Source organism: Oryza sativa, chromosome 6, assembly GCF_034140825.1.
Source record: "Oryza sativa Japonica Group chromosome 6, ASM3414082v1".
Classification (NCBI taxonomy): domain Eukaryota; kingdom Viridiplantae; phylum Streptophyta; class Magnoliopsida; order Poales; family Poaceae; genus Oryza; species Oryza sativa.
In genome coordinates, this window is record NC_089040.1 from 1,660,919 (window position 1) to 1,683,356 (window position 22,438).

At 40.5% G+C, this 22,438-nt stretch overlaps 3 protein-coding genes across 3 annotated transcripts; all 3 read left to right on the forward strand.

The window, feature by feature from the left end:
* The first annotated feature begins 196 nt into the window (after positions 1-196).
* Positions 197-8,194, forward strand: LOC4339985 (uncharacterized). Its single transcript, XM_015789062.3, has 16 exons — positions 197-473; positions 598-696; positions 1,387-1,478; positions 1,823-1,923; positions 3,174-3,264; positions 3,604-3,662; positions 3,752-3,872; positions 3,947-4,015; positions 4,309-4,361; positions 4,676-4,784; positions 4,883-5,053; positions 5,136-5,294; positions 5,549-5,638; positions 5,739-5,921; positions 6,825-7,015; positions 7,328-8,194. The coding sequence occupies exons 1-16, from the start codon at positions 338-340 to the stop codon at positions 7,773-7,775; spliced, it is 2,172 nt and encodes a 723-aa protein (XP_015644548.1). The 5' UTR covers positions 197-337; the 3' UTR covers positions 7,776-8,194.
* Positions 8,195-8,793: 599 nt separating this feature from the next.
* Positions 8,794-12,320, forward strand: LOC4339986 (uncharacterized). The gene is made up of 3 exons (XM_015786066.2): positions 8,794-9,115; positions 11,028-11,185; positions 11,978-12,320. Exons 1-3 carry the CDS (start codon positions 8,944-8,946, stop codon positions 12,083-12,085), a joined length of 438 nt encoding a protein of 145 aa, XP_015641552.1. The 5' UTR covers positions 8,794-8,943; the 3' UTR covers positions 12,086-12,320.
* Positions 12,321-16,731: 4,411 nt separating this feature from the next.
* Positions 16,732-22,070, forward strand: LOC4339988 (probable E3 ubiquitin-protein ligase XBOS36). The gene is made up of 9 exons (NM_001421018.1): positions 16,732-17,179; positions 18,839-18,898; positions 19,076-19,147; positions 19,234-19,346; positions 19,420-19,630; positions 20,075-20,121; positions 20,214-20,357; positions 20,509-20,612; positions 21,288-22,070. Exons 1-9 carry the CDS (start codon positions 17,003-17,005, stop codon positions 21,620-21,622), a joined length of 1,263 nt encoding a protein of 420 aa, NP_001407947.1. The 5' UTR covers positions 16,732-17,002; the 3' UTR covers positions 21,623-22,070.
* The last annotated feature ends 368 nt before the right edge of the window (positions 22,071-22,438 follow it).

Sequence of the window (22,438 nt, forward strand, 5' to 3'; positions counted from 1 at the left end):
GAAGTCATACTTAACGGGCCCAGATATTCACGAAAGGCCCAGCGCGGGAAACCAATGGGCTGATAAGCCCATGGCAACGTGGCCCACCGAGTTGATCAGACTAGATCCAACGGTGAAGAACCCAGAGGCTTAATCCAACGGCAGCTGCTTTCTAGGCGGCCCTCCGGTTATAGCCGGCGAGCGCTCCACCCCACCCGCCGAATTTTCCCTCCAACCTGCTAAAACCCTAGCACCCGCCGCCCCCGACGGCGCCGCTCGACGACGAGTCGCCGGCGTCGGTCGCCGACGAGAGCTAGGGCAAGTGCGGCGGTACAGGGTTTCAGAGGAGGAGGGGAGCATGGCGTCGAACAACGGCGCGGGGACCCTCAGGTCAACCTCCATCAACGGCGTCAAGCTCTACTCCATCACCGGCAACCGCTACGTCGCCCCATGGGTCCTCTCGAAGAAGAAGCGCGCCCTCCGCAAGGACGCAGGCATCCTAACTCGCCTCACGCTCATCTGCTCTCTCTATTTTGGGTTCTTTTTTCTTGTGCAAATGACATGTATTTTCTCATTTATTGTCGTGTTGCTGTCCTTTTTTTTTGGGGGTCTTTTTAGAGTATCAGCGGAGGCTGGATTTGATCCATGACCTGAGGTTCGAGACCGCCACCACCAAGATCAAGGTGACACCGGATGAGCAGTATGTGATCGCCTCAGGTATGCGAGCTCGCTGAATCCACCATTTTCTGCACCGGCGTTGCTTTGATCAGGTTAAACTCCACAGTGCATACTCAGAAAGGCATATAACTAACATATACCCTGGAATAAAAGGCAGTGCGTCAATATAACGTAATGGTGGTTCAGGAGTCAGTTCGCATAAGTTGCTGAAGGAATAGGTGTCCAACAATATCTTTAGTCTGTAGTGTCTTTCTGCGTCCATGTCCACACCTATAATTGAGCTTTCATCCTTGCCTCACTCAGATGAGTTCGCATAGTCTAGCGAAGTTAAGATGAAAGCTCATGTTCTGGGTGCGAGTTGGCATTGGAGCATCACACAATTATCGTGGAATGCTGCCGTCCCCCTACTATGTCATTGGCTTGCGCTTCATCGTCCCCCTACTATGTCCTTGGCTTGTGCTTCATTTGAAGTCAGAGTCAAAACATTTAAACCACTAAGGCGTTTCTTGGAGAAGCTTGCGTTTATGTTTGCTTATTGTGAGTCCAACTTTGAATAATCCCATGCCTTCAGAAACAATCCATGTAATTCATGCTCTACACCTTTTTTCTTTAGTTTGTAATATCACTTGTTAGTTTAATCTTCACCTTTAATGTGTTTCAGTATTGTCACTTTCATCAGATTGTTTACACCTCTGTATGTAAGTGGAATTCTTCTGTCTATGATGTCAGGTATTTACCCCCCACAAGTTAAAGTCTATGAATTGAAGGAGTTATCAATGAAGTTTGAGAGGCACATGATTTCAGAAATTGTAGATTTCCAGGTGGGACTAGGCTCTAGTGAAGCTCATTCCTCTTTTACTATGGAGAAGACATTTGAATTTTCCACAAATCAGAAACTTGCATTTTCATTAGCTGTGTAACAAATTAGATTGTTAACTTAGACTGTAGTACATCTCTGTTGAATTTATTTTGCTTATGAGAGTTTTATACTTTCCGCTATGAGTTCATGCTTTGTCGTGGGATGTAATTTAAAGTATTTCCACATTGATACAAACCATTGGAGATTAACTGCTCAAAATTGTCTACTATGCTTGTAGGTGCCAACCTCTGTATCTTTCCTTTTGTATATTTTCTATCTAATAACACATATTGCATCTTTCTGTAGGTCCTTGGTGATGATTACTCAAAACTTGCATTTTTGTGTGCTGACCGTTCTGTATGCCTGCATGCAAAGTACGGTAGACACTATAGCTTGAGAATTCCAAGGTTAGTCTGTCCTTATCACCTACATCCTATTTCTTATATACTTTTCATGCACTAACTACTTGGCCCTTTGGTAAAGTGAAGCGACATCTTCAAGAACACATAAACTGTCAGAATTAATATTTGAACCATTAACATTCTAACTTCCCTCCTGCCTCTCATGCTGATTAAACCCAGCTCATTTTAAACGCTACTCTTCTGTGCTCCTACTGCTGATTAGGTGCATGTTAAGTCATCGACTTGGTTGCATTGCTTTAGCCCACCTCCTGCTGCTCATGCTGAAAAGGCCAACTATTTGGGCATTTTTGGCCTTGGCACTGGCTGCATAATTTCCATTTCGTCGCTGCCAAGGATGAGATATATCTCAGGTTTTTTTTTGAGTCTTTGGAGTCTGATCAGGATGAAGCTTTAGCAAAACTAAAACAACATGATCACATCATTTTCTCTTCTTTTCCGTGATTTCCAAACAAAGTAGTCTAGAGAAGATAACAGTGAGCATGGTAATAAAATCAATAATTTTCATCTGGCATTGACAGTATTCTGTTTAATTTTCTCCATCTTGCACCTCCATGTCTGCCTCTTGATTTCTACATGCAAATTCCTGCAGCAATACATGGAGTATCACATGTAGTATAGTAGTACTAAACAGCCACCTGTTGCCAGATGCAGACTTAGTTATATGGGCTGGTCTGGATTAGTACCAAATTTTGCCCTACCAAAGTTTTGGCAACTTAAATTGTGTCATCTTGATGTTTGGTTTGGTGCCAAATTTTGCCACACTAGTTCTAAGTTCTAATTAGCAGTACTATACCCTATCAAATTTGGTAGTGCCCAAACCTGCCTAGGTTTTCGTACTACCAATTATTTGGTATGGTACATTTTTGGCTCCACCAATCTTACTGAAGGATATTTCTCGCATTTCATTGTTCTGTCTTAATTCAATACATTTTGACTGCCCTATTATCAACATTCTTTTAGTGTCTTATGGCCAGTCAGAGCTATGTAATTATTGTTGGTTACATGTTTAGTATGCTAGAAAGTAGTAAGAGCTCCCTGTTGCCTGTGCAAACATAGTTGTCTATCTGCTGCATAATGATTTTTTCTTTTAGTTTCTACATTTTGTATCTCTTCTTATATCATGGGTCTAAACTAAGCTTCTTTGAGATGATGATAACTGATAACACTATAGTAATGGAATGTTTCAATACATAACTTGCCTTAATTTTGCATGTTGCTGATTTCCATTTTGACAGAATGGGAAGAGATATGGCATATGATTGCTGGTCTTGTGATTTGCTTTGCGCTGCTTCATCACCAGATGTGTATAGAATCAATTTAGAGCAGGTCTGTTTTCTTTCTTCATCATTGATATGTATTTTAAATATCTGGTTACCTTAGTCTTAGGAAAAATCATACTATACTTTGTTTGGCACCTGTTAGTACAGAACCAAGATAGAGATGATACTTAATTAGGTTGTTTGAATGTAAGCCTAACTATAGCTTTATCGCATATCCTCTGATTAATTTTTCTCATCATCTATCCTGAATCTAACTAAATATTCTTCATATACCTTGTATTAAGTTGCTAATAGTTGCAACATTACAATGGTGTTTTCTTCTCATCATTTGCTTTCAGTCTTTTCAGAGAATGAATTTGATCATTTCTTAATGTACTTAATGCAGGGACGATTCCTTGCATCTCTTTCATCTCAATCTCCAGCAATAAATGTGGTTTCTCGGAGGTAGTTCTTTGTTATTGACTTGTATATTTTTGAAAATGCCAAGCTTATCAAGTAGTTCAATTCTCTCTTTTTATTTGTTGTACTCCCAGTAACATACATGGGCTCATTGCTTGTGGTGGTGAGGATGGTGTGGTTGAGTGCTTTGATATGAGGAGAAAATCTTCTGTTGGCAGAATTAACACAGCTGTCTCTCCTGAAGATTTTAATCAGGTGTTGCATTGTGGAGTAGCTAATTGTTACATTTTTGACGTTATTCTGGGTGTTCTCATGCTTTAAAATTGCAGGAGGTCACATCTCTGCAATTCGATGAAAACCAAGGATACCTTATGGCAGTAGGGAGCAGCACAGGAAAGGTGAGGTTCATCATTATTCTCCTTTGATTTTCACTGCCACCTAAGTTGCAAATTCTTTTCCTGAATTTATAGTTTTTATTATACTTACTGCCATTGTACTACCAGAGTTAACTAATTTATTTCTGTATTCTGTAACAAGCTATATGCAGTTTCATATCTAGCGTTTTCAGCATTACCTTTTCTTCGGTGATGGATAGGCATATTACTTTATATGTTCATGGACAACCCAATCTGTAAAAATGACGATTTTTGTTTATCATTTTTTAGTCTTAAATGTTTGGGATTTTCTGCAGGTAGCAATATATGATCTACGTATGTCTTCCCCTTTGCGAGTTAAGGATCATATGTAAGTTCGGTATCTTTTCTTTTAAAAAGAAAAGGTTTCATGCTTTCATCATAAACCATATTCCTTTAGTACATGTCAAAGCTATAAGGACTTTTGGAGAAAATGAGATACTCTTACTAGATGTGATTCTCTATGAAAATCTTATTGTGAACCCCACCTAGTTTTTCAAAAAGTTATTCTCTTGGCTCCAAGTCAGGATCATCTTATCTTATAAAAGCAAAGGTGCTGCTGGTGGGGGATTGAGCCGTGGTAGCCAATAGCTGAAATGTTCCTGCATTGGATAATATATTATCATGTACTTGCTGTTATTGCAGGTATGGTAGCCCAATATTAAGTATTAAGTGGCACCAGACACTTAATTCTACTGAACCTAAGCTGATTACTGCTGACAAGCATATAGTGAGAGTTTGGGATCCTAATACAGTGAGTTCTTCCATTTTTCTTTCTTTGGAAAGTGCAGGCTTCATTTTTTCCTGGAAGGCATTAACTTTGTTGGATGATGGCCTTACCCTTTTCTACAGGGAAATAACATGACTAGCATTGAACCAGATGGTGGTACTATCAATGATGTTTGTGTTTTCCGGAACAGTGGTTTGATGTTATTAGCTTTGGACAATAGCCAGATCCCTGCCCACTTTATTCCTGCATTGGGCCCTGCTCCAAAGTGGTGCTCGCATCTTGATAATCTAACGGTGAGTGAATAATTTTCACTATTTTTCTAGTTCTAATAAACCTTGGCTGAACACTACCAACTATGAATTTCTCCTTGAACAGGAAGAAATGGAAGAGAAGACAGAGAATATTGTATATGAAGATTTCAAGTTTTTAACAAAAGATGAGATGGATCGATATGATCTCTCTAAGTACATTGATCAGGGTCTTGTGAGAGCGCATATGCATGGATATGTGATGAAACTTCAGCTATATAAGAAGGTAAACTGTTTTCGTGGACATCTAAGTGAATTCATGCTGCTGTAGGATGGTTGCAGTCAACCTCTCTAGTAACATGAAGACTCTTTTGTGGACCAGTTTTTTTTTGTCATTATGTATATCCCATCTAAAGCCATCTGACCTTAGAGTTGAATATAAAAATGGACTTGCTATATTTGTATTTTTGTATGTGTGGTTGGGTTGCAGGAACGAATACATTGGACATGCTCTTTACTAACATTTTCATTTCTTTTCAGCTACTAGCTACTAGTGCTGTTGATCCTGAGAATATTCAAGAGAAGGTTAAGCAAAAGAAAATAGAAGAACAGAGAAAATCTCGCATAACGGTATGTCTGCCCATAGAGAGTGTGTTCCTTGACTGTATAACATGTAACAGGTTCCTGATCATCACCTTAATGAATGTCGACCCTTTTTTACCTCATGCAGCAAGTTGTGAAAATACCAAAGGTTAACAGGCAAATTATGGATAATATACTTAAAGAGGAAGAGGAAATGGATGCTGATTTGGAGAATGATGAAAAATCAGGCATCAAGAAGAAGAAAAAGAAACTGGAAATGAACAAGGCATTGTTGACTGATCCTCGTTTCAAAGAAATGTTTGAAAATAAGGTATGCAATCCAACCTGTCCCCGCCCAGTGTAAAATACTTTTACAAGATTTCCTTTCAAATAATAATAATAATAAACGGTCACAAGATTGTAGATGCATGACAGAAATTTTAATCACATGGTATGTAATACATATATGTATGTATGCTCTAAGCTTGACCCCTTCCAACTATGCTAGCTCTTGGTGCTTTACTGCTTAAGCAGCTAAACAGTATATTACTGTTTCTTTTACTATATAAAGGTTCTGTTTCTGCAGTTGAGACACTTTAAACACTATAAAGACACTTCTTAGAATAAAAAAAAACTAAATGACTAAATATAAGTAACTCAAGTCAAATACACAAGTGATACTTAGGGTTGAGTTGGTTAGTGCCTTGTAGATGAGAATAATTTGTACAATTAATCATGAGTTTAAGGATTGGCAAAAACAAGGAAAAATATTTTATTTTTTTACATTGGTTTCATAGGATTGTGGTACAATTTAATGTCTTCAGAAAATACATCTACCATCTTATAGATATTTTATAAAATACCTCTTACCGTAAGACACTTATTAGGTATTTTTTAAAATACCTTTATAGTATTGTGAAAGTATTGTAAAGGCATTTGAAAAGTGTCTCTATAGTACTAGAAAAATATCACCGTTCTTGCTAATGATAACTTATCTCCCTTGAACTTGTACGTTGTATATGCTATTTTCATGGTCCACCACCACTGTTCATTACAAGTTGAGTGTGGAGATAACTAGAGCTATAATTAGCACATTGCGTCTCACAGCACTTGGATACAGTGGCTGCTAACCTGTTGCTCTCCAGCTAGAGTCATGTCTCAGCTGTGCCTTTTGACCATATGTTATATTTTTTAAGCTAATCTGGTTTTCTAATCCCATTAATCACGTGGGCAGGACTTTGAAATTGATGAACAATCAAGAGAATATCTTGCACTTCATCCTCAAACATCTTTGAAGGAGCCTCGTCTAATTGAGGAACATTTTGAGACTGTTAGTGATGATGAGGAACAAGAAGATGCTAGTTCATCTGATGCATCAGCAGAGTCTGACAGTGACAATGGCATGCAAAGTTCAAAGCGTATAAGGTGAGTTGGTTAGGTTAAATTGCGCATTTACCATTATTTGATTCTTTTTTTTATAAAAAAATCGTTTGCAATGGCCTCGGTTGGTTAGGTTGATGATTGAGTAATAGGCACATGCTTACTGGTTTTAAGCAATGCCAACGTGCATAATTACATGAGTTAAGCTGCATTCTATCTATCCTATAGAGGGATCTGGCTTCTGGCCACATCCATTCATTTCATTTTTAGATTAGTGAGGGGGCTATTCGTTCTATTTCCCGAGGATGCTTTTCTTGTGGCGCATTGGAGTTATGCCAACTGCTCTCCACCGTGCAGGTTGTATGAAGTCAAGGATGACCGTCACGCTGAGGCATTTTTGAATAGCACCTCCCTTGCCAATGAGGATGCTCTACCTATTGGCGATAGGGTAGCTGCTCTGGAGAGGCAGCGGAACTCCAATGCACTTGATGAGGTAAAGTATGGACCTGGTGGTTCACGCGAGATCTCATTCATCGCTAGAGGCTCAAGAAGGCGCAACGAAGAATCTGATGACGAAGAGCCCAAGGATTTCAAGAGGAGAGGTGTGCAATCCCTGGGCTTGAAACAAGGCAAAGCCGAGTACTATTTGTTCGGTGGAAGCCGTGGCAGAGGAAGAGGAAGAGGAGGAGGAGGAGGTCGTGGGAGAGGAGGAGGTGGTGGTGGTGGAAGAGGTGGAGGAGGAGGTGGTGGTGGTGGGAGAGGAGGCAGAGGCAGAGGCAGAGGGAGGGGCAGAGGCCGTGGATGATGAGCACTTGTTTCACCATTACATTGCTCACCTTCTGCTAACTTCAGAGTTGGGGAGATATCATAGGGGTTCACCTGGAGGGGTTATCAAATTTTAGCATTCGGTGAAATCGTCATTGTCTTCTTTCGACAGTGAGGTTACAATTGGCAGCGTTCTGGTACACACATTGTAATTTACAAGGTCACCTTAAAAGGTTTCCTTTCATGTAACGTGTTTTAGGCGAGAGCTAGGCAGCTAGCATAGTGAGGATTCATGAGAGGACAAGTGCCTCACAATTTTGTTGGTGAGAAATTTATCACATATGTTTATGTATCTCTTGTGGCCTGAGTTTTTGGAGCTCTTCTCGTTGAACTTGTGTTGGCAACTTGAAATGTTGTCATTTAAAGCTCCTCAAAGTCGCCTTTCTAAGGCTGATTTCATTTTTGGATGTTCCCAACTTACGTTTTTTGTTCGCACGGTTTCCAAACTGTTAAACTGTATTTTTTTCTAAACTAAGTTATAGGAAAGTTGTTTAAAAAATTATATTAATTCATTCTTAAATTGTTTTAACTAATACTTAATCAGCCATGAACTAATCTGTTTTGTTTTCTGTGCATGGGATCAGTTCCCAATCCACTCCAAAGAACACATCTCTAAATTTTCATGACATGGTACCATACTACAAATCCATCGCAATGGCTTGTTTTGATGTAACAGTAGAAATTTAAATGAATTTTGTTTTTGATATATAGGATGACTCTTCGGAATCAAACAAAATTATTGGTTGTGTCAAAGCCCAGTTCCGGTTTTGACACTATCAAATTTGAGAATTCGTACTAGCCTAGGTAAAATTTGGAACCAAACAAAAAATCCATACAGTACACTATTGAAATAGTCAAAAAATAGCTTCAATCCAAACCACAAATTTGCTCATTTGAGAAAATTTGGGCCTGAACTGTACAGCACATAGACAGACAGGTGGGCCCGAACTGTCAGCCTCCTAGGTAGCAAAATCCCCAACCCAACCGTAAATTTCCCCGACCAAATCCACGCAAAAACCCTTTCGCATCTAAACCCTCCCCTCCCGTGGATCATCGCCGCCGCCGCCGGTATCTCGCTGACCTTTCCTCTCGTCGGACCAAGTTTTCGCGCGTCCCAATCTGCGGATCCGTCGGTCGTCGCCGTCGTGATGCTGTCCTTGTCGAGGGCGCTGGGGAGGCGGCTCTTCTCCTCCTCCTCCGCCGCCGCATCTGATGCCACCGCCGCGGCCGCCGCGGTGGTGAGGAAGGCGCAGAACCCACTGGAGGAGTTCTTCGAGGTCGAGAGGAGCACCGAGGAAGACAAGCCCCCTCCGCACTACGGTATCCATACCTCCCATTTTTCCTTCCTATATAATCATTCACACGTTCTACATCTCCACTAGATATTTTATTTTGTTTTGTTTTGTTTGCGTTGTGGTTTGCGAAATTCGCAACGAGTCGGCTCTAAAATGTCTTATGGTTGGGAATTTCATTGTGTTAATAGTTAGTGGAAAAGGCTCTGGAAGCACAGAACAACTGGTTCTGTTAGAGAGCATGCCATTACATTGTATTGCTCATGATTGTAATCCAGATTAACGAAAATAATAGCACAATTTTTGGACCTGCTGGTCAAGCATAGAGCCGAGTTTTCCTTTTAAGAAAATTAATGATTTCGTATACCAGGGTCTATATAGACGGCTTACGATGATCTGTGTATGAATCTTCTGTCTTGGTCTTTGTAAAGCCAGAAACCAGGCATCTCCAGATACATTCTGTTGATGCCAGTGGTAGATTGTATGTGTTCTTAAGTGCTTCTGTCGGTACACATAGGGGTGCTAATGGGTTGAAATCCAATCCATTATTGCCCCAACCAAACCAACCCAGACCACTTCTCCTTCTTCAAGCTCCAAACCAATCCAATCCATGAACATTTTCAAACCAAACCAGTCCATACCATTCTAGTAAAGTGGGTTCAATCCATTCTAAATCCATGGACTGGAACCGCAGTGTCCAATCCTTGATTCAACTGTCCCTGGGAAAACCATGGTGGCATGCACCATGCATTGGACACCATGCTTGGATGCGTATATATCCACTGCAGTATCACAAAAGCTGTGGTTGCTGAGACCCTCCTCCACGCATCAGGCTGACCACCGGTGCCGCTGTCGCTGTTGCTGAGAACTCCGGCCACATGGGAGCCCCGCTGCTGACCGTCAGCTTGCATGTCACCACATTATTGCTGCTGTCCAACAGCCCGGTGAGCCAGAGCAGAGGCGAAAACGTCTTTGCTGTTACTGGTCCACCAGTGACAGCCGATGCCGCGCTCCCCACCAGCAGTGGCGCCGCGCCGAGCGCGAACAGCCAGCCGAGCAGGCCCGCATGCTGGGAAGAGGTCACCGATGCCGGCGGGAGCGGCGCGAGGTGATGATGATGAGCCGGTGGGGTGCTGTGGCGGCACTGGCGAAGTGGACGGCAACGAAGTGATGATGATGAACCATGGTGATCTCCCTGTCGTACTCCTGCCGCCGCCGGCAATGACTGGTGGCGCAGAAGGGTGCAGGAGGTGGAGAGGAATGTGTTGAGCCACCGGTGGCGTTGAGCACAGTGGTGGCGGCGCCGTGGCTTTCACCTGCCAGTGTCGCAGGAAGACGAACGGGATTTGGGCACAATCCAATGGATGCCCATGGGCTGAATCCACTTTCTATCTGAACTTTCCTAACCAAAACCAATCCAATACTTTCCTAACCAAAACCAATGCAATCAAAACCGTTCTGCATCTCCATCCAATCCACCCCTATCCATTAGCTGCATCAATCCATTTCCACCCACCGAAAGCCAACCCACACTGAAATCCAGCCCATTGAATCCATTAGCAAGCCTAGGTACACGTACATATGGTACAGCTATCAGAAGAATGATATATTAGGAATTTTAAAGCTTACCGATCAGAATTAATAATTTACTATGGTTAGTTTGCAAATGTTTTTCTTGCATGTTGACATCTAGTTTTTGGGTTTCTTCTGATGCACTAAGCCAATGCTAGAAGCCTGAAGTGTTGCTTTGATACTGTGCTTGACAAGGACATAGTTATTAACATGTCGGTGCTTCTTTATGGTCATGTCATAGCCCTAGCACTTTGCATTTAATCCAGGTGTTTAGGTATGAAGTTCTCTGTTATGATCAAATAAAATTATCCAATGATCTTTGTCAAGAAAGCTTATCAGTGCCGCCTTTTCTTTTTATTAATTGGCAGGCCGTAGTTGGAAGGCTTCCGAGTTACGCCTAAAATCCTGGGATGACCTTCAGAAGCTATGGTATGTCCTTCTGAAGGAAAAGAACATGCTTATGAGTCAGCGCCAGATGCTACATTCAGAGAATATGCGTTTTCCAAACCCTGAACGTGTTTCCAAGGTATTGCACGGCCATCTTAACACCCTGCCTCATGCAAGTAACTGAGACTATTTAAGTTCTCAGTTTTGTGTAACTAGGTCAATACGGGACAAAATTTGGAAGAATTGTGACTAATCAAATAACTATATCATGCTTTTTGTTGATATTATCTTGTTTATTCTGTGGATGGTAATCTAACGACAACATGTTTTTTGTTAGACGTTATCTTGTTTATTCTGTGGACGGTAATATGCTAATTGCAAATCAAAAGGTTTCTTGACTTCTTGGTTTGGCTGTTCATTTCTTAACGTTTGAACTTTACTTATTGGAATATCCTTATCAATTACAACTTGTTCTTGTTTGATTGAGAAACAGAGCAGACATTGGCCTCTCTCATAATCATGTCTAGTTAATCCAATGCCACAACTGATCCAAGTTACACAATTTTGTTTCTCTTAGAACATTATTTTTTTTTGTCCTTGAATAATGCTAATTTTAGTGATTTAATCATATAACTGAAATTCTTCACACCTACTATTTGTGTGTTAGGACTCCAGAAGCACTGTCCTTTTGTACTTAAACTAAATGATCCCTTCCATATATTGTCGATAGACAGTTATGTGGAATGCCTGAAAGCAATTTCCATAGCAGAATTACAGATAATTTTGTGACTACGGATATGACTTGCTTCCTAAGATAACATTTTCTTAGAATTTCTTGTCAGGGTGCATATCAAACATATTTCATGGCGTCTTTTCTGTTCTTCAATCAGTAGTTGAAACATTGCATCATTGATTCTTGTCATGATTTCAGGTGAAGAAGTCAATGTGTCGAATAAAGCATGTCTTGACTGAAAGGGCCATAGCAGAACCTGACCCAAGGAGATCCGCAGAAATGAAGCGGATGATCAACGCCCTTTGATCAGCTTTCATGTTTCATGTTGGATTAACGGTTGAAAGGACGAGTAGCTATTTTTAGAAATATCTGCTTCTTTTCTGTTGTATGCTATTCTTTATCTCGGAAAGCGGTACAAGACTGGATCCTTTTGATACCCATGGAATGCTTGAAAGATCCTACTATACTATTGACATTAATAGCTCCAGGGCTAATAATTTTGATGTCATCTAGAATCCATGCAATGTGTTTTGCATGTCCATGTTTCTGCCTCACTAGAAACGAATTCGTTCCTCTGTCAGTTTCAAGTACACTGTACTGTTCTGATCCTCACTTGGCAGCAATAAAAGTTTGCTGTTAAGTCCATGAGAAAATTGCTCATAGTTTGCTAGTGGTTGGCGGTGGTTACCGCCATGCAGATTCAGGTGTCAATTTTGCCTGAAAGCAAGAAATTTGGTAGCTGTCTGCAGACTGCAGGGCCAAAATATCATGTGACGACTGATTATGAGTGAGACTTGTGTCAGCAGCAGATCTTGTGCTGCGTCAAATGGGTGTGTGTATCTTCTGAAACAAAGATGGCACAGCTGCTAGCCTGGTAGGCTGCCCGTTGCTGCAGCTGACGATTCTGAATTATTTTTTTTGGCGCCGCTGATGAGGAACGGATGATGTACCGACGCCGGTTTTGACAAAATGTGGCCGTCAAATTAATAATATGTACCTTTTTTTATGGGTGGTGTTTTGGTAGAAGTATTATGCAAGTGAACATCATAATTGTGTTTTGTTTTGCTGTCTTCAGAAGAAATTGGGGATTGCTGCTGTTAAAGGTACAGCACTGGCCTGCTTGGTTGACGAGGCTACGACATTATCAACAGTCAGAAAATACAGTACTCCTACACCCAATCAATGTCTATTTGTCATATGCTATCCGACGCAATATAGGATGGATCTTTGAAATGCAGGAATTTTACTGAATTTCATGTGAAACAGTTTAATTCCTACGAAATTCCTTGAATAAATCCTATGTTCTAAAATAGGCCTAAATTAATCTGAGATCTGCACTTCAGAACAAGGGAGTTTTATCTGCCTAAACCAGGCTCACCTGCCAACCACCCCTTCTTGCCTATCCTTATCATATCCTTCATTCACATTTCTCTCCTTTTTTTTTTAGGGAACACATTTCTCTTCTTCTTCTTTCTTAGAAAAAGGGAGAATGTTTGCCATTCTCTGATGTCCTCTACATTTATTTGATTGTAGCGTTTTTCGCCATGCTTTGCTTTGACGCTTCGTCCACCACAGTTGAGCTAGAAGTAGTGACAAACTGACAATTAACCAGCAGATAGATATATCACCCAAAAGTCCGCAATACACACGGAACTTGTATCACTAGTCACCGGTCATTGTTAACTTATACTCACTCTGATTTTGAATATTTAATGTTTACGATAAGACTCATCAAACTTTTAAAATTGTTAAAACTTTAGTCATCAATAAAAGAAAATCATATGCATAGATTCCTCTCAAAAGCATATTATCATTTTATCATGAATTCACTCTATTAAAAAACACAGCAACATCTACAACCCCAAAGTACTTATATTAAATCTAATATTAAATATGTATTGATATTATATTTGTTTTGCGTTCAAAATTCAAAGCATCTTATAATACGATGAAACGGATGGAGTATTATCACACTGTGTAGGCCCCACGAGCAGTGGGTCCCATGTATAATTCAGCGGCACATAAGTGGGTGCGAGTGTTGATACTGCCGTAAACGAAAGTAATTATCCGGCTAGTGATGATGTGCGATTCCGTGGGGGCAATCGTGATTGCTACGTTGCGTTTGCATTGGATCAGGTCGTTTTCGGTTGCGCCACCCAATCACGCACACGTATGCAGGGCGTCCTGCTACGTGCACACCGCTCTGCACCCCGTTTTGTTCTATTCTTACACGTGTAAGATGTGTTGGCCTTCTGGCTACTACCTTGAGTAGTTGTGTACTTGTGTGTGTTGAATCTTGCATGTAAATAAAGTATAGAGGCATGTTGTCTTTTAGTTATCTAACAAGTTGAAACATTGTTAGGGGAAAAGCTTGTATTAAATATTAATGATTTCTGTAGGTTCTCTAAACAGTGATTTTCTTTTTGGCAAAGTCTATGTGGTTGGTAACTAGTGGTTTTGCTAGGAATTTTTAAGTGTAGTTTAATATTAAATATTTCTTTTTAAGCGATGAGTGCGCACGCTTCTCGAGTTTCAAAGCGACACTTTTTTTTCTTTTTAAAAAACTTTGTGTATATAAATTTTAGGACTATTTTAAATCTAGTTTTAACTTTATAAAATTTAATCATTTATACCCTCGAATAATTATCATAAGTTAGTCAATCATCCGGTCCAAAATAACATGTTGGTGTCTCCAAATTAGCATATGTACATCCTTACTAATAATTATGTAGCTCTTTGCAAGTAATCAAGTTGAAATGACAATTTTATGCAAAGGGTTTAGAGGGCAATTGAAACGGTTTCATCTTGTGGATAACACATGCCTCTCTAAAATTGACAAGGCTGATGACTTGGCGTGGATGAAGCAATTTTTCAGCATTTCTTGTTTTCTTGCAAGAATCGAACACCTCAGAGAGATGAGTTTGCTGTGGCCACGCTTCCAGATTCCTACTAGATTCTGTTACTTTCAGCTTACGGATGTAGATTCCATCAACGATAGATATATATATCCCCAGACAAAAAATATTTATTAGGTGTTTAATCGATAATAATTACTCCATCAGTTAAAAAAAGACAATGAATCTGGACATAAGATTATCCAGATTCATCATTCTAAGTAGTGCCAAATTCTTATCTTAGGTTGTTTTTTTAGCAAAGGAAGTATGTTGTGACGATGACAAGTTCATGCTTTTTTTTTACGTAGGTGTCCTGGATGGAACAATTTATTTTGAACTCAGTCCATCTCATTCTCACATCCTATTTCTGACAAGAGATCGAATATTGCTGCTTCACGGCACAGCTATATACTTGCTCCATTCCAAAATGCAGCTATACCTTATATAATGCAAACTACATATCGTATAGAAGACTCAATCTTCTGATCCAATAGTAATATTACTACTTGATTGTTAAATTACAATTGTTCATTTGAAATGCTTTTCCTTAACAACATATATTTTTTCGTTGTATGCTGTTATCATTACCTTTTATTCTGTTGCCTGCAAATTCATCAGTGTATAGATATATGCATGGGGTTTGGTATTAGTATGATGTTATATATATATATTAATTGTAATGAGATGACATGTCCTTTGCATTGGACTACTTTCCTAACGATTACCTAATTCCTTGAAACCAATCAGAGATTGAGAGTCCATTGCTCTTGAACAAAATTTGAGATATTATAACATTAATTGATTGGTATCCTCTACGTCCATTGGAGGCACTGACTTCATTTCGAGGGGTCTTATTCAAAGTCGCTATTATCTTTTTTGATAATAATAACAACAACATCTTCTATTATTTTTATAAGATAAACATGGAATACATTGATACTATATATAAAAGAGTTTGCTGGTTAATTTCTTCTCCAAATTTTTCTACTCCGGCTCATCGATGGACTCTAGTTAAATAAGTTATCTTTCTAATTATTATAGATATATAGTGGGCCCAAATTTGTTGAGACATGATGGACGTGTATTCTGGTAATATTGCATTATCTTTGTTACCACTAGATTATTTTTACTAGCTGGCTTAGAGGTCTGTGGTTGCCTAGTTTGACTAGATTATTTGATCAGGGTACATTTCGAATTTAATATTAGGACGTTCCCCCTTTAATTTTTGCAATGGGAAATTCCTCCTTTAGATCTGTAAGAGGTTTACATGTTCTGTGTACTGTCAAGCGACAACTAACCAAGGCTAATCTTGTTTTTTTATTTACAAGACAAATTCCCATCAGATGAAAAAAATTGCCTGAAGCACTAGATAGATCAAATTAAAGACAAATTAAGGAGGCTAATTACCGATCGACTGTTATGGCATATGTTGCCAAGATTGATTAGTAACTAGTAGTACTCTAGCTTGATATAGGGCTATTTTAGGAGCTTATAGAGGTTATAACTTTTTCTAGAATTAGAAGCTCTTCAAATTAAATCACCAGAAGCTATATATAGCTGCAGAAAATAAATTAAAAGCTAGAAGCTGTTTTTCTCCAGTTTCTCTAAATTCTCACCAGGTAAATTTCTTTGAACTGCTTTTGGGAATCTAAAAACTCCCTATTCAAGGTTCATACGAGTACAGGACTGTACTAGCTTCTACAGTAGTTAATGCTAGGGGGTTGGCAGATGGGCACTACCTCTAAATCCACTTCAAACATATAATGCAAAAATGTGACAGCGGCATACATGAATATGATCTCAACCCTACCCTACCATTTGTGACAAAAAAAAAAAAGCTCACATCCAAATTTGTACCCATTTCTGAGGCAACCAAGATGCCTAGCTACACCACATAATCAACAGATCCACAGGGATGTTTCTGCAAATTAGGCCACACACAAATAATTAATGCACTAATCATGCCCAGCTTCTAGGCTCTCCAGCCAGCTTAGCCCCTTGATATACATACATACATACCAATTAAGAGATCATGTATCACTCACTATATATGAGGGACACAAAATGAGAGGAGATGAGATGGATGTGTAGTTTGTGTACATGGTTAGCTTAGCTCTAGTACTACTAGCTTTTGCCAACAACCCAGCTAAGCTGAGCTGATCTCTTCACGTTTGTGGCGTGAGCTAGCTGAGCTTATTAACTATCTCTCTACCAAATCAAGCTAAGTTAATTAGCTGGATAGCTAGCTCGGTGTGGTGGTGGTTGTCGTCGTCGTCGTCGTCTCCGGCGTCGGTGAGACGGCGGCCGGCGAAGAAGGGGGTGCGTATATATGGGGAATTCGCTTGGCTGCGTGGGGCTTGGGGAGAGGTTGGCGGCGGCGGCGAAGGACGGCGACGCGGCGGAGGCGCAGCGGCTGCTGGCGGCGAACCCCGGGCTGGCTCGGTGCACCACCTTCGGCAACCTCAACTCGCCGCTCCATGTCGCCGCCGCCAAAGGCCACCACGAGGTAAGCATACGTCCACAATGAACTGATCACCTCTAGTACAAAAACCATCTCCATTGATGGTGCAGCAAGCTAGCTAAGCTATGAGCTAGCTTCTCCTGTTTTTTTTTCTTTCAGATTGTTCATTGAATCATTGAAATGAATTAATTGCTTGCTGGCTGCTGGCAGTCCTGCTGCACTCATTTTTTTAGAAAAAAAAACTTTTCTTAAAAATATTCATTATATTGCATTGAAGAAACCACTTGTAGTACTTGTTTTAAGATATTAGTTAAGTTTATTTCTATAATAAAATAGATAATTTACTGTAATAATATGCTCAATGATCAAATCACAGACGAGGTAATAGCTAGATTGGTTTGCTATGTTTTTTACTATTAACCAGGCATATGAGTGATGTTGCCCTAGGAACAAGTTTTTTAATCTTTTCGTTTTTAATTAATTTGCCAAAAGAATATATTCAACTGATTTTTTTTGGAAAAAGTTTATACACACACACACACATATGCATGTCATTAAAGAAAAAAAAGAATTCGAAAGAAAGAGAGAGTAAAAAAAAAAGAATTTACTGCTGTCCTGGTAGATCCCATATTAATTATTAATCTTTTAAGTGTTGCGCAAAAAATGGAAATCACAATCAGTCCTAGCTAGCTTTATCCCGCGATGGCTGAATGAGGTGACAGAAAACCTAACGGCAGGATGATTAATTCTTCAAATGACCAATTGATCACTCGTCTCTTAATCTGATTTGCGTGCCAAAAATGAAGAAGAAAACGTCATCATTAGTGAGATGTAACATTTACGCATGCAAGTTGCCTCTATTCATTTTGCGGGTTATTGTTATGCTGATGTGTGTGATTTGTAATTGTGTACCAACACTTATATACTTAAAATTCCTTTTCATGTTGATTGGGAATCGATGCAACTATAAAAGAAAGTGACACTATTAATGGAATTCGTCAATTATCATGCTTCTCCTTTGTAGAACGGTAAAAACTAATTACAAAACAAAAAAAAACAATTATTCATCATGGAAAGAGAGAGAGAGATAAACTAAAAATTTAGTCTAAAAAATGTGTGAAGTTATTTGCTGCAAAATCATTATGAAAAGTATGGCCATGGACCCATACTAATTTGTTCCCCAATCGTACAGCCTAGTACGTTGCACCAGAAAATTTAATGCCGTCGTGTTCAGAAACACTATCAACGAAAAAGGGACGTGGTCGTACGTGTCCGACGTCCCTGACGATTCAGACGACAAATCTTTCGCTAAATCAACTCAAACCATTGTTTATTTTGTCAAAAAAGAGAGAGCAAATTTCATCTGCTGTTCAATCTCTGAACAATTGATATGTTCTGAATTTTGAACAGTTTTGACAGTCTGTTCAACTAACCAACTGTGATGTTATCGATTAAAAGGAGCAAATTTCATCTGCTGTTCATTCTCTGAACAACTGATATGTTCTGAATTCTTATCAGTTTTTGACAGTCTGTTCAACTAACCAACTGTGTGCCCAGAATCTTCGGTAATCAGCTCAAATCAATTGTCTTATTATCGATTAAAAGGAGAAAAAAATTCAGCTGCTGTTCAATCTCTGAACAATCGATATGTTCTGAATTCTTACCAGTTTTGACAGTGTTCAACTAACCAAACTGTGTGCTCAGATTGCTGCATTGCTGCTGGAGAATGGAGCAGATGTGAATGCGAGGAACATCTATGGACAGGTGAGCGAACTCAAACTGTACAAGCTTAGCTCTGCACAAGCTAAGCCAAGCCATCGGTTTTTGACTCGAATTAATATCGAGCCGTTTGATCGATCGCCCAACCGACCAACCAGCTAGTCCATGTTTCTGACCTGGATCTTGAATTCTGAATGCACATGGGGATTGATTGAACTGAAGACGCCATTGATGCAAGCTTGCCGGTTCGGTCACTGGGAGGTGGTTCAGACGCTGCTGGTTTTCAGATGCAATGTACAGTAAACTGATTAGCTCCTGCACTTCAGTTAATTGCAACGATTAATCAGTAAATTAGAAATTAACTTTTGTTTTTACTGAAGGTGTGGAGGGTGGAGAACCTGAGTGGGCGGACGGCGCTGCACATGGCGGCGGCCGGCGGACATGTCAAGTGCGTCAGGCTGCTGGTGGCGGACGCCGCCGGCGACAGAGACGGGTAAGCCATTGTTGTTGTTGAGGAGCTCGAGCGAGGTGGCGGCCATGGTGATCTCGAGTTGGTTAATTGACAGGTACGTGAACAAGGCGGCGAACGGCGGCGTGACGGCGCTGCACCTGGCGGCGCTGCACGGGCACGTCGAGTGCGTCCACCTGCTCATCGACGAGCGCGCCAGCCTCGCCGCGCAGACGCTGCCCTGCGCCGCGCCGCCCATGGCATCCATCGGCGCCGGCAGCACGCCGCTGCACTACGCCGCGTGCGGCGGCGAGGTCAAGTGCTGTCAGGTAGTATACGATTCCCTTTTTCTTCCTTTCTTTGATGATAGCCAAATTTAGTGTGTGATAGTGAAAGTTTGGTTGGTATGATTCAGTCATTAATTGAGCAATTAGTCGATTTGAAAAATATTAGTTTATTGTTGATTTGGTTGTTAGTCGGTTAGTGTCGACAATCCCATCAATTGAATAGATGGATGAGTTGAAATGTTAACTCACTCGAGTTAAAACGAATCAGTTAAAAAAGCGAATTCAAGTTTCAGACTGATCATTTCTTGGCCATCGATTTCCTCTCTGAAATAACAGAAACTTCTTCAGGTTTCAGACTGATCATTTCTTGGCCATCATTTTCCTCTCTGAATAACACAAACTTCTTCAAGTTGCTGACTGATCATTTCTTTGAACATCGATTGCTCTCTGAATAACTCCAAAACCTTTCCTGCTGTTCTTGTTCAGATACTCGTGTCAAGAGGAGCAGACAGAACAGCCATCAATTGCAATGGGTAAATTAGCCAGCTCAATTATCCCCCAGATTAATTGTCACTAGCATATCAACAAATTTGATGCTCATCGCTGCAAGGATTGTGGTAGTCAGGTGGCTCCCAATCGACGCAGCCAGAATCTGGGGCTGCAACTGGCTTGAACACGTCCTCTCCCCCAAGTCGCATCTTCCGATCCCCAAGTTCCCTCCTTCCGGCTACCTCTCCCAGCCACTCCCCAGCCTCATCGCCATTGCAAGGTACTTTAACTGATCGCTGATCACCAATGCAATTCTGCAAATTCAATGTGATCTGATCAGTGATATTCAGAACTTGAAATGCACTGAGTTGGAGTGGTGTTTTGTGTGTTGTTTTGTACTATGGTTTTGTTTGGTTTGGTGAGATTTGCAGGGAGCAAGGTCTGAACTTGTCTTCGGAGGTTTCTGATGGCTTCGATGAAGGAGCAGATGCCTGCGCCGTCTGTCTTGAGAGGCCCTGCACTGTAGCTGCTGAAGGTATCATTTTTCTTGTTTATCTCCATCCATGCACAAAAACATTCAGACATCGAGGCAAAGAACTAACTACTCCATCTTGTTATACATATTTGATGTTTATAAGATTCAATCAGACATTTTGATCATCAATAATTTCTCAAATGCTGATTTTAGAAAGAAAAGAATGGCATGCGTAGATTTATCTTGAAAGGTATTATCATAGTATTGTACCTAATTAGATTCTATGAACTTACTCGAATGTAAAATAAAATATGATGCTCAAAATTTCAAAAGTTGAAGTAATATTACTGTAAACTTTAGATATTTGTGAGCGAAAGAAGCAATCGAGTGCTCCCGCCGTTTCATAATATAAGTCGCTCTAACTTTTCTCTTAGTAAAACCTTTTTAGGTTTGACTAAATTTATAGAGAAAAAAACTAGCAATATCTACAACACTAAATTAAATTCATTAAATGTAATATTGTTATATTTTGATAATATGTTTGCACTGTGTTACAAATATTGTTATACTTTTCTATAAAATTGGTTGAACTTGGACTAGGAAAAATGTTGACATGACTTAGACAGTAATTAGGCGGTGAATTTAAATTAACCTGCAATGATTGTATTAGTAATACTAGTAATAGTGTTTTGCTTGGTGAATTAAATATAGTACTTGATCACTTGTGCTGTGCAGGTTGCGATCACGAGCTGTGCGTGAAATGCGCGATGGATCTCTGCTCGGTGATCAAATCCTACGACTCGGCGGGGATCGCCGGCGAGATCCCGTGCCCGCTCTGCCGGACCGGGATAGCCTCCTTCCGGACAACCGCCGCCCCGCCGCCGCCGAGCCTCGCCGGGTCGCCCGCCCGCCGCAGCCGCCGCAACAACTCCGGCGGCGGCGGCGGCGAGCACGAGGCCTCCAACTCCGGCGGCAGCGAGAAGGGATACGGCAGCATCGACCCCGACGCCGGCGCCGTCGTCCCCCTCTACTACGCGCCGCCCTTCGCGCCTTCTGCCATCCTGACCTGATCGGAGATTGGAGATTCAGTTCTGAAGCAAAAATGTTTGTCTTTGCAAGAGCTCTGAATTTGGCAGAGAGATATGTTTCTCGGTTTCTGAAGAGATGTGTCTCGCAAAAAAAAGGCAGCTCTGAATTTGGGAGAGGTGTGTCTCTTCTTTGATTCGTCAAGCAAAGATCATTAAGGTGATAACTGATAAAGATTAAAATTTGTTGTATGCAATGTATAATTAGTTGGGGTTAGGAGTGTACATGGGTGATTTGATTTGATCTGTTTTGTTTGGTTTGGTGGTGGCGTTGATGACTTGATGCTGGCTGGGGGAGTATTGGGTTGTGTTGTGTTGGGTTGGTCTGAATGTATGTAGGGTGGGCTGTAGGGAAAAAGAATAAACTTTTTTTTATTTTTTTTGCATTCTATGGTAAATTAAGGCATTCTCTTTTTAAAAAGATGTGCTCGATAACGATGGCTTGTGATGGTCCTGATGGATCTCAGTAGTTGTACCGTTGTAAGACGCGGATACTAGGAAATTAACTAATATCAAATAATTAGAAAAGATTTAATATTAAATAATTAGAAGGATTGGTGCTTCAAATTTAAGTTGTCTAGCCAACCACCTCGTGAAGCTAGTCGGAAGACCTCTGAGCGTTTCTCTCTGTACCGTTGTAAGATCTAATCATTTATTTTTCGTACGCTTTCTTTGTTTTTCCCAAATTAATCATGTGGTTCTAAAGTTCTTTAACACCTGATTTTACTTATAAACTGAATAAATTCTCCTCATCCTACTGAAAGAAGGAGCTCCTGGACCCCTTTTGACCCCCCCCCACCC

Excerpts from the sequence above, each read along its gene's own strand:
- LOC4339986 (XM_015786066.2), top strand. The coding sequence starts at position 8,944 with ATGCTGTCCTTGTCGAGGGCGCTGGGGAGGCGGCTCTTCTCCTCCTCC. Across the intron at positions 9,116-11,027 it reads CAAGCCCCCTCCGCACTACG|GCCGTAGTTGGAAGGCTTCC; the intron begins GTATCCATACCT and ends ATTAATTGGCAG. Across the intron at positions 11,186-11,977 it reads ACCCTGAACGTGTTTCCAAG|GTGAAGAAGTCAATGTGTCG; the intron begins GTATTGCACGGC and ends TCATGATTTCAG.
- LOC4339988 (NM_001421018.1), top strand. The coding sequence starts at position 17,003 with ATGGGGAATTCGCTTGGCTGCGTGGGGCTTGGGGAGAGGTTGGCGGCG. Across the intron at positions 17,180-18,838 it reads CCGCCAAAGGCCACCACGAG|ATTGCTGCATTGCTGCTGGA; the intron begins GTAAGCATACGT and ends CTGTGTGCTCAG. Across the intron at positions 19,347-19,419 it reads GCCGCCGGCGACAGAGACGG|GTACGTGAACAAGGCGGCGA; the intron begins GTAAGCCATTGT and ends GTTAATTGACAG.
- LOC4339985 (XM_015789062.3), top strand. The coding sequence starts at position 338 with ATGGCGTCGAACAACGGCGCGGGGACCCTCAGGTCAACCTCCATCAAC. Across the intron at positions 3,663-3,751 it reads ATAAATGTGGTTTCTCGGAG|TAACATACATGGGCTCATTG; the intron begins GTAGTTCTTTGT and ends TTGTACTCCCAG. Across the intron at positions 5,922-6,824 it reads AAGAAATGTTTGAAAATAAG|GACTTTGAAATTGATGAACA; the intron begins GTATGCAATCCA and ends TCACGTGGGCAG.